The sequence below is a fragment of the Vanessa tameamea genome, chromosome 21 (genome assembly GCF_037043105.1).
Source record: "Vanessa tameamea isolate UH-Manoa-2023 chromosome 21, ilVanTame1 primary haplotype, whole genome shotgun sequence".
In the NCBI taxonomy this organism is placed as follows: domain Eukaryota; kingdom Metazoa; phylum Arthropoda; class Insecta; order Lepidoptera; family Nymphalidae; genus Vanessa; species Vanessa tameamea.
In genome coordinates, this window is record NC_087329.1 from 4622593 (window position 1) to 4634709 (window position 12117).

The window sequence follows — 12117 nt, forward strand, 5'->3', positions numbered from 1 at the left end:
CAATATAAACAAAAGCCAGACGCGCGCAGGCCGGTGTCGTCGACGACGCGTCTCGCAACTCACGCGCATCCGAACCGCGCACTCGTGCGCGCAAGTGTAAATTACATATTTTAGTGTTTGGAAAAATATATTTAATATCACTTTAGGTATGTGGTTTTTTATTCTGACAAATATATATTTATATAATAAGCCATTTAATTTTATTTTAAGTACATTAAATAAAATATTCAAAAAAATATATTAATTAAATTAAAATCAATTTAGTTTAAAAACAGACTTTTATATACTTTACGTACTTCGTACATTATTATTGTTAAACATACCTGTTTAAGAATTATATTAATGACCCTTTTTTGTCTTAGTTTTGATGAGATGTTTTTAAATCATATTCTACATATATAAATTTATATCTTATAATTTTGAATAATATATTATGTTTAACCTTTAAATTTCGAATATAGGTTGCACATATTATTATTGTTTAATAAACTTATATTTATTTATTTTCGGGAAACATACAGCACACTAATTTATAATAATACACAAACATTTGATACCAAAATAAGTTTCACATAAGCCAACAAAGTTTCCACTGTTATATGAAAACATGGAATCCACCTAATATGAACAAGTAATTAACAGATAATCAATAATTATGAGATATATCCATTACAATATGATGTTAGAGAGGTGTTATGAGAACTCATATAAATTACTATAATTTTAAATTCTGTACAAGAAAAGTAAATAACGCTTTCTCACTAGAAACTGTATTTTATATTCAATGCACAGTTTCTTGCTGTCCCCAATGTTAACTGTCTTAAACAAGTATAGAAATTTGTATTATTACTTAGGATAAACATATTGGATGTTTAAGTAACTATAGGTATTAATTTTTTTTTATTCATATTACTGACAACGATAGAATGTACAGATGACAAAAAAATCTGAAGTATTTATCCTCACTTATGTCATAATAAAATCAATACTTATACTAAAAATAGTTCGTAATACTAAACTTATTATACAACACTTAAGTCAAAATATTCTTAGTATGGCGGATATATTAATGTATCGAATGTTTTAGTAGTATTTATATACATTAGTGCCAATTTTCTAGAATATCAGGCATAACACACTATGAATCATATTTCTAAATATACTCGTATTTAATATTGTCAAAGCAAAATAGTATTTGGGTATTTTTATTTTCTAACCACAACACTAACCAATGAGACTATGTCGCGATTACATTTAATTTTTAATATTTTGCCATTTGAAATCATATTTAATTATACCAGTACCAATTTCTTGTACTAAGCTTTTTATCATTACGAATATAGTAGCTTCCAACAATTTTAAAACTTTAAAATGTTTAGTTGTCCTGTTTATATGTATATATGTTGTTAAATAATATTTATTCAATATTGTTTTAGGACGCAAAGTGTAAAGATGATAAGAGCAGCGGAGGTAAGAACAATTATTTTATAAAAATATAATAACGATTATAAATAACATTTCAACCGCTTCGTTGGTCTGGTAGCTTTTTACAAAACTGCTGAGGTAATAAGTTCAAACTACAGGTCGAGACAATTGAAAGTTATTGGGATTTTTATATCGAAAAATCTCAATAACAGTCTAGAGTTTGTGAGTTGAAAGTATGTGTACTTTTGTGCCTCGGAAAGTATAAGGTGTTGGTTACGCTTACGCTTGAATTCTTTCCAGTCAGGGAAAAAAGCCATGACTGAAATCGGTATAATCATCACAATATGATATTTTTTCAAATAAATATAAATCACGCTTATTTGGTATTTAGTCATTATAATAATAATTCGATTTATTTATTTTTTTAAATGAATTCTGATGGAGGAATGTAGATAATTATTATTAATAGATTAATTTAGCGAAACCCTGCAGACGATGTCCTGTTTGGGTACGATTTTTTATGTTGATCGATGAACGGAATCGAAATAGTACCTACATATTATAGGCGATAACAAAATACATATATAAAATAAAAACCTGCTATATGAAAATTCCATATATACTGGTACGCCAACTCAAACAAATGTACCAAACTCCTATTTATATATATAAGAGAGCCACATTAACTTTTTCGTCAATTAAGTCGTAAGAACTCTGTGAAGCTGATTGCCGCGGATTTTAATTTACGCGAACACATTTGAATAATTGAATTCTTGGTTAGGAAATCCCCAGTAAAACCCATTATTAGCAAAGTGTCGGCTTTTGAAAGGTTAATTATAGAACCAATGTTACCATAGCGCTCTATTTGCTTCCTATGTCTATTCCTGCGTAGTGTGATTTAAAAAATAATAGCGCAGTTTTTTGCTATTACTTATAAAAAATCGTCATGAAAGTTATATCATTTGAATCCATAAAATTTATCAATAATACATGCCATCCAAAGAAAGGGGGTGAATTTTGATAACACGCGGTACTAGTACGTATGTAATTGATGGTCAAATGGTCTCCCAGCAAAACACTTTTGAGACTATTTTGTTACTTGCAAAAGATTATCCATATATTGTGCTTTCTTTATGCATCAGCTCTCATTCTAGAAAATTTTATAATGGATATACTAAATACCTTTTATACTATACTATATTTGCTGTAAGAAAGATTCTTATACTGATTTCTAATTATTAATACGTTACATGACGCAGGAATAACAGACGTAAGTAAGCGACAAATCGATGTATGTATACATATTATATTTTTCCCAAAAGACTCGTGTTAGCGAGTTAAGATATTCAAGGTCAAATTCACAAAAACGGGTTATTTTTATAAATATCCTGTTTTCTATGTTTAAGTCATTTGAAGTTATTGCAAAAGACATAAAGTACAACATTATCGACAAATTCAAACGTTCGTGAGATAGACCGCGAAGATTCGCGACCGCTTACCTGTATTTAATACATTATTTATTTTAGTGGGTTATGAATACGAATCAACTTATAATAAGTTAGTATTGCGTTGCAGTTGTTGACGACCTAGTCTAGTCTCTAGATTAAATCTTACGCATGTTGGACTGATCAAATGTCAATAGCACTTTGACTTAAGAGCATAGTTTGTCAGCGTGGGAATTTATTTTAGAACACACACATAGGTACTTTCCAATAATACACTTGCATTGTGCAGTGTATCGTACGCACCCCCTAGACAATTAGTTGCTTGTTTTCGTTGCAACGAATAAATTAAATTTTCATTGCGCGTTCATAACGTAGGATTTATAAAAATACATTTATTTATGAGTAATGTATTAGCTATAAGGATGTCACTCGCAAACACAATTATAAATTATTTGTTAGCATAGGGTGCGGTCAGAGTGCATTAAGATGCCTCATATACATTATGATTTTTATTGATTCTACTGCTCTCCTCTAACTAAATAATTATTTTCTGGATATTTTAAGGTTGGTAGGTATAACGAATTAGGGCGTTAAGACACATTAAATAATCACTTACTTAAATTTTATAAATAAAAATAATGGAGGTAAATATTAATCAGTTTTTTTTAATTAACTAAAGACATAAATCTTCTTGGTTAAACAAGTCAATTAAAATTATTTTATATTACACAAAAATCAGGGGGGCGGCCCGCTGACGGTATCTGGTCATGAAAGGTACTAACTAAGTATAGCATCAGTACAAAATGGAATGTATATCAACCGTTTTTGCTTAGCACTATGCACTATTCTAATTAAGCATTTAAATAATTAGGAATTAAGCAGACGAACTAAACGACATGAGTTTGGGTATGAGTTGGCGTTTGTTTTAAATTTCGTATTAAGAGAAAAAAATAAGCAGGATAGTGCAAAAATTACATTACATTCAGGTTCATTCGGGTATTCACTATGTTCATCCTTATAATTTTGTACTTTTAATTCGACATTAGGGGAAAATAGTTACCCTTCGTACACTTTTCAGATTTTATTTTTTTAAGATGTGATTAATTGTCGTATTTACCTAGTTTATGTGCTTAAGTGTAACAAATATATTATAGTTTGTTACAAAAAAGTCCAAAATTCTTATGACAAAAGGTTAAAGGGTTATAGGCTTTTTTCTACAGAAAATAATTGTACGAATGTACCCCACGTATTGGTATGGTAGGGGTACGTTCGTACAGTAAATGCGGTAAATTCGTACGCCATGGGGTAGATTCATACAGGGTAATTAAAAAGCCAATTAAAATCGTTCAATTTTTATTAATTATTACAAAAATATTTATTTATCAAAGAACTAACTTAATAATATGTGACTTGACTAATAGTCGATAAATCTTGAAAAGTAAAAATTAACAATTGCATCCCACGACACTCGCGCCCCACCCTTATGCTAACTTGTCTATGTGTGCGTAGACGATTCGCGAAATTATAAGACTCGGCTCGAAATAAAAACTGACGTGCTCCCACCTTGAGATCTGGGGAGGGACTGAAAATTTATTGACAGCGATGTCGAATAATAAGTCAAAACCGTCAAATGATTTTCTCCATACTAAAAAGTATGGACGACGAATGCCAAAAAGTAAGCAATATTTAAATAAAAATTACTATAATATTATGTGATATAATAGAAATTTAACACGGTGAACTTATTATTTACACTTTTGTGTCCCCATTTAACCAAAAATACATGTATAAACTAGCAGCTAAATAGCTTAAAAAACGTTAATAGAAAAGGTCGATTTCAGTGTTTGGAGTGATGTTGACGATGAATTTACTGAGTTATTAATACAAATTTTATAAATATCACGCGGTGAAACTTGAGATATATCTATTAAGATACTGAATGTTTTTTTTCATCCATAATCAATGCTCCAGTTTTAAGATATTTCGAAAACAGTAAGCGCTATTTAGGCGTTCCGCAAGGACTGTCCTCTTAAATAATTAATAATTTGATCGATGTGGACGAGATTGTATGTGACTTGAAATAACATTTGAAATATCAAAACAAAGATTTATACAAATTTGTAGCTATCCTTTCATTCCGAGGTTAAATCTCGTTTTGACTGGACTTTATAATTATGACAGTTTTAAAGCCCATTGGTATTTATTTTTTATGGCTATTGTAGAAGTTAAACAAAACTTTATATTCCAATAAAAACTAAACTGAATGCACTCGACGCGACACATGCACGGAGCATTTACTATAAAATAAAAAAAAACATACAAAGAAACAATGAATATATTAGCGTATCTTTTATATTTAAAAATTGTACTAAACGATTTTAAAACCTTGAAAGATTATAATAATGGATAAAAAATGAATTAGATAACAGTTTTTATGTAAGTCATTAGTGATATTTTTTAATATGATATTCTTTGTTACTTTGAACAAATGATTCTTGTACAAATAAGTCATTATGGATTTCAAAATGAATATTAAAACTTACAGCAATCATTAGGTGTTGTTTTAATGTTGACAAATAACCGTTTTTATTATATTGTATATCATAAATTAACTATTTCCTATAATATAAATAAATACTATTATTAGATTCCTGACACAGTATAAACGGACGTTAATATCGTATTGAGATCTTTCTTACTTAACATTGATATCTGTCTTGAAGGTCGGTAGTGTGTTGACGATGTAAGGAATGGTTAATATTTCTTACAGCGCCAATGTCTATGGGCGGTGGTGCCCACTTACCATCAGGTAGCCCATCTTCTCGACCGTCTACTTATATTATAAAACAGGGATATAATATTAAAGCGATTAGTGAATTCGCGATAAAATGACAAAAGACGGGCTGCCGTTAAAAAGAACCGGTTAAGTGCGAATCACACTTTCTTGGAGATATTTTGGACTGTTTCGGCACGTATAATTAGAAAAACTGACGAACAGATAAACAGGATATTAATCCTATTGGAGCGAAACATACAGTGCGCACTGTGTGGGGTTTTTATATTTTATAATAAAACGTGTTTTGATTTACAACGCTCTAAGATACATTTCATTAATAGAACATAAAATATACATCTTAACCTAAAGATATCTATCAACGTACACTAATAACGGTTTTTATGACGCGGAAAATCCGAGTTTTTATTAGATATGTGGCTGTTTCGTAATTTAATTCGTGATTATTCAAATATACATGTACAAACACAAATAACAGACACGGGTGTCGTTTCTTAGTCTAAGTTAGATTAGTTATAAAAGTATTACGCATTAATATTTATAATTTACAATTATTTGTAACAATAGAAAAATATTTCTTTCCGCGATATTAACTGGCATTCCTTTTATATTCTTTACATTGTTCGCAATTGAGTATAGACACTGAAGATTATTATTATTTTACAATGTGTCGCAATCAAGAGTGTCGACATCTCGTAGTGTCACTACATAGACCGTATTATTGTTTTGTCTACGGGTAATTATTATAATTAGCGATATTCGCTGTCGATAATAGGTACCGTCACGTAAAAAGTATTTCAAAGCGAGTGAAACTACGAAGATCAGCTACTTATATTACATGGGGATTAATTTATATTGAGGTGTTCCGGTTTGAAGGGTGAATGAGCCAGTGTAACTACAGGCATAAGGGATATAACATCTTGGATCCCAAAGTTGGTGGCGCATTGTCGATGTATGGAATGATTAATATTTCTTACAGCGCCGATGTATATGGGCGATGTTAACCAATTACCATAAGGTAATTATTTATAATTAATTATAAATATCGCTTAAACCTTTTCCGAAACACGCTTCTCTTATAGTCTCTTGGTGTAAGTATATTGGAGCTTTTTTTTTGAAATAGGTTTTACAAAACCAAAAACGTGTCCTCATTTATAAGTTTACTTTCTTCTGAATATCTTATAAGTCTAAAGAGAGTTCAAATAGCTGGTTTTATCTCTTTAGAAGAATCTCAGCCGCAGCCCGATGGTAAGAAGCTGTATGTGTTATGTTTCTGTGTCTTAGAAAGCACGTAAAACCCCCGTCAGATCTCTCTTTAATGTTTGCTTTCTATCATAAGAGTGAGGGAATAGATATACTCGTACATATTGAACACATTTGTAACTGATATCTTCTGCGTAGTACTATTCCCATCACAGGAGGATAAAAGCCAAATAAACAATATTTGACATCGAATTGATAGATACGCGCGGTCGAGAGCTTGAATGATTCTATGATATTCATTATGAATTAGCGAAAAGATGGCGTTTTGAACATCGACGGAACTGTTATCGGAACTTTGAAAGTAAAATTGTAGTGGATATTATTAGAAGTTTTTTCAGTTACCTATGATTGGTAAAGCTTATATACGTATTTATAAGCTATACCATATGTATAAGCGAATGCGTAATTTTTTTGATATTTTTATTTGATGAAGTCACATTTTTTCTATTTCATCTAAAGTCAACGTCCTAAATCAGAATTCGTTTATTGATATTAATGATGATAAATATTACTGTTACAATTCTGCTGTAAGAATGCGTGAAAGAATAAACTGTTCTAAGGCGAACATTTTGAAATTGCTAAACGATTTAAAAATTTGACTTTCCTACATTTTTTAGTTGAACCACATTTCATATCTTTTTCGATATTATTAAAAAAAAATAAAATATTTTTAATTGTTTAACGTTGTGTAAAAAAGTGTCATATCTACTAAACTAAATAAAAAAATATTTTACAGTCATGTCCGTGCCCGATTCGCGAAGTGGGTCCAACCATGGCCCTTGGTTGTTCCAGTCAATTCCTGCTATTCATGAGCATTTTGGAGTCGTTCATTAACGGGAGATGTGACCTCGCGGATCCATGCAACCGGATAGCCAGTAGGGATGAACCAGATGACAGTTACGATTTCGTTGTCGTTGGCGGTGGAACCGCTGGATCAGTTGTCGCCGCAAGATTGTCAGAAAATCCTCAATGGAAAGTATGTATTTTGGTAATTAAATATTATATAACATTAAGAATATTAATATATATTTTTAAGATTTTGTATGTACTTTTTTAAAATAGTTTTAAACTGCAAGCAAGACGATTATACAAAAATGGAGTAGTACACTTTTATTATAATGATGTCATCCTCAGATTTCCGCCTTTTGCTCGTCGGATTGTCGTTCCGTTGGATTCTCATAATCCAGTGAGGTAATAGACATGATTACGGATGTACTTGTATACTATGATATCTTCTGCACAATTGTCTTCTCCTTTGAGAATAATTGTCGCCACAACCGATGAAGAAGACGTAAAAACCTTATAGCACACCACAACACGATCCGTTTTCCATTACATTAACAGTCTGTAAATTTCCCACTGCTGGGCTAAGCCCTCCTCTCCCTTTTGAGGAGAAGGTTTGGAGCATATTCCACCACGCTGCTCCAATGTGGGTTGATGGAATACACATGTGGCAGAATTTCGTTGAAATTAGACACATGCAGATTTCCTTACGATGTTTCCTTCATCGACGAGCACGAGATAAATTATTATCAATACAAATAAAGCACATGAAAATTCAATGGTGCTTGCCTGGGTTTGAACCCGTTATCATCGGTTAAGATGCACGTGTTCTAACCACTGGGCCATCTCGGCTTATACGATCGGTATCGAACTTAAAATCATATATTTTAGGAGCAAAAAATTCCTCCACTCTTATATCATTCACGTAATTAAGCATGTCGGCTAAATGCGTATTTCCTCACGTTGTCAGCGTTAATGACAATAGTAATCCAAAAGCAGTTTATAGTTCCTTGGAGTAATTAGGCAAGATACTGTGGGGACAGATTTCTTATTATTGTGCGATTGCGAGGAATATTTGTTGACTGCTATTGTTATTATTGTTAGGAATATATCAAATCATTAAAATTGAGTTAAATTATATGTATCGACATCTTATTGTCTTTAATTAGTTTCTAGATCTCGTTATCTAATTTATTTGATATTACACCAGGATGCTATGTATGTATGAGTAGAATTTATGCCGGAGAATTCCCATACAAATAATTTCGTAGGTCTACGATAGACCCAATCGAAATCAATACACAGTTTTAGATCGTTAAAAAATTATGATTTTCAAGTCATATATCTGCAAAATTCGTATAATTGAGATATTACGATTAAATCTATTATATTGAACATCTATCAGAAATCTTTGAAATTACAGTTGAACGGTCCATGTTTGACGTTTAGAAAAACTGTTCCAAATAATATTTTCGTGTCGGAGTACGTTACTTGGGATGTGTAATTATTTATAATTGTTTAGTTTTATTTATTCCATCCGAGCGAACACGGGTTTCCATATAGTAAACATGGTTACAACGTTATATATTATTACGTGAGTAGTTAAATAAGACTAATATCACTTTTCAAGTGATAATAATACAGTTATTAATATAATTATTTGAAGTCGAAAGATATATTTTTATTTTAATACATATTTTTAATATAATTTAAGTTCACTGTTGAAAATCATTATTAGTATTACTTATATCAATTATAATACACAGTTTTTGTAATATACTTACGTAGATTGTGTATATTAACGTCAAAACGAAAAATTATTTTATGTGTTTCCAGACACAAAAAATCATCAAAATTATTTAAACTTACAAATGTATTCTGTAATTTTACAAAGTTTTGTTTATAATATTTAAGCAAAAATAAAGTATCTTCTATTACTTTACCCGTTTTGAGACGCAAAAATGACGCGAAGACTACTCATTATATTTATATGATATTTTTACATAAGGATCGTTATGAGTATTTTTTTCTAGACATAGGTATAAACAATATTTTTACATAACATATACATACATTCTACAGTAATTACAGTTATATAAATATTTATATTTCACGGTAACAGATACGACGTTCTAGAACTGCGGTACTATTTTGTACGAAATGATTTCGTATCACACTCGGAAAGATTATTATAATGGTCAATGTCGCATATAACTTTAACGATGTTGAATGTGATAAAATCAGAGTTTGCTTTTGCAGAATAGCTTTTTTGTTTAAATACAAAGATATCTTATAAGTATATATATATATTGGACAACATCACATACATTACTCTGATCCCAATGTAAGTAACGTAAAGCACTTGTGTTATGGAAAATCAGAAGTAACGACGGTACCACAAACACCCAGACCCGAGACAACATAGAAAACTACTGAACTTTTTCTACATCGACCCGGGACCTCAGAGTGGCGTACCCATGAAAACCGGTGTGCACACTACTCGACCACGGAGGTCGTCAAAATCGATCTTAGATCGTACCGTGTAGATAAATTATATAGAATGATGTTGGTGACGGCGATGTATATGAAATTTATACAAATCGATTTGTTAACGTAAGTTTTACCGGTGGTAGCGTTTTCCAGCCTGTCTAGATAAGCGCTGCCTTGTCATCAATCACTCTATCATCACACCTGTGTTCCGATTAAAGTGGTGAAAAATCTAGAAGTACACAGGCATAGAAACACCATCTTAAACTTGGTCGATGTAAAAAACTTATATTTCATCAGTGCCTATTTTTGTAAGCGAAGGTGACCATCAGGTGTCTTATTTGCTCGGCTGTCTGCTGTATAATTATCACACTATGTATACGTATTATGTACATCTTATTATTGTAAAGGCCATATGGAGTATTATAATTAGATAATTTAATCAATGATCTTAAGATGATTTCATATATATATATATATTAAACAAACTGCAGCAACAGGATGCCGTTCTTTAATAAATGCATGTATAATATTTAAAACTTTATTCAACATCGTATGCAAATTAGTATTTTTATTTTTTTTTATAAGGTTACTGTGGTAATTGTCATAAGGCCTTGTTACAAGACTATAGATCAATGTATTTCAATATTTTCATTGGTAATGGTCACATGAAACGATTGTACACATACGAGTCGTACATTCAATAATTGTATTTTTTGGCGTATAATAATTGTACACTCGCAAAAAAAACAACTACTTGTTTACACTTCAAACTTCAAAGTAACATCGTTCAACAAAGTGTTGTTTCAATTAGAGATCATGGGTTTCGATTACATGCGTAAGCAATCTCGAAGCTTCCTCACCAGACGGAGATGATGCTGAAATGATTTTGTTAGCAATAATTTTCGGATCTAATTAACAGATATGTTTTAGGTACTTTTATTAGAAGCTGGAGGAGACGAACCTACCCCATCAGCAGTACCAGCGTGGGTTACAGCGTATTGGGGCCGAAAAGAAACAGACTGGTCTTACAATACGGAGCCCCAGGAAAAAGCCTGTAAGGATAGTGATAATGTTTGTTCTTGGCCGAGGGGGAAAATGCTCGGTGAGTATATTTTATGGTAACATTAAGGATATTTTTCAATTTGGTGTTATATTGTGAAACCATGTAATTAATTTAGTTAGGAACGAATCGCTGACCTCGTCAGCGGGCTGTTATGCAGTACCATGTTAAAAACGCTTGAGCACAGTGCAAGGTCAATTTACATCCTCAAAGGCAGACGTAATCAACAATTTGGACTCAAAATGCGCAGTTTATTATAATGACTAATTTATTAAACTGCATTATATATTTATATAACAAATTATAAGTGAGCGCTGACAAAATTTGCATAAGCATATGGTTAATATTATAATGGGTTTTTTTTGTATTTTGCGTCGTCAGAGTTTTTGGTTAAGGGAGTGGGTTCAGAACAGTTAGAGCTAAAACGTAAGCTATAACTATGCCTCTGCATAACACTCTTGTCAATAAAAAAATTGCGGTTTTTTATGATGTAGATAGACGGACCGGCAAATGCGCCACCTGTTGGTAAGTGGTCGCCACCGCCCATGATAGTCACCCTCCAAGCTGGAACACAATAATACTGAGTACTGTTGTTTGGCAGTAGAATATTGACAGACGGGCTTGCACAAAGCCCTACCAAAAAAGTTGCTGTTGAGCATGTGCCAACACAACACATAATATTACATTGTTTCTGAAAATTGCGTTTTAACCTCTGATTTTGATATTTATCACATTATCTTCAGATCAAGGTCTTAAATTAAAAGAAAATGCGACCTTGTTGTACTTTAGATCAATGTTCATATTTAAAAAATATATTTTTTAATTTTGAATATAATTTTTCTTGAATCAATATGTCT

General features: G+C 31.4%; 1 protein-coding gene across 2 annotated transcripts in view; it reads left to right on the forward strand.

Moving 5' to 3' along the window:
* LOC113404610 (glucose dehydrogenase [FAD, quinone]-like) overlaps positions 1 to 12117 on the forward strand; it is a 17626-nt gene continuing 5509 nt past the window's right edge. The window contains exons 1-4 of one of the 2 annotated variants that reach the window (XM_064218247.1): positions 1 to 153; positions 1437 to 1470; positions 7664 to 7903; positions 11131 to 11302. In XM_064218247.1, coding sequence (XP_064074317.1) covers positions 149 to 153; positions 1437 to 1470; positions 7664 to 7903; positions 11131 to 11302 — 451 coding nt within the window. In that variant the 5' untranslated portion in view covers positions 1 to 148. The remainder of the gene's footprint in view (positions 154 to 1436; positions 1471 to 7663; positions 7904 to 11130; positions 11303 to 12117) is intronic. The other variant, XM_026645542.2, reaches the window with a different exon arrangement.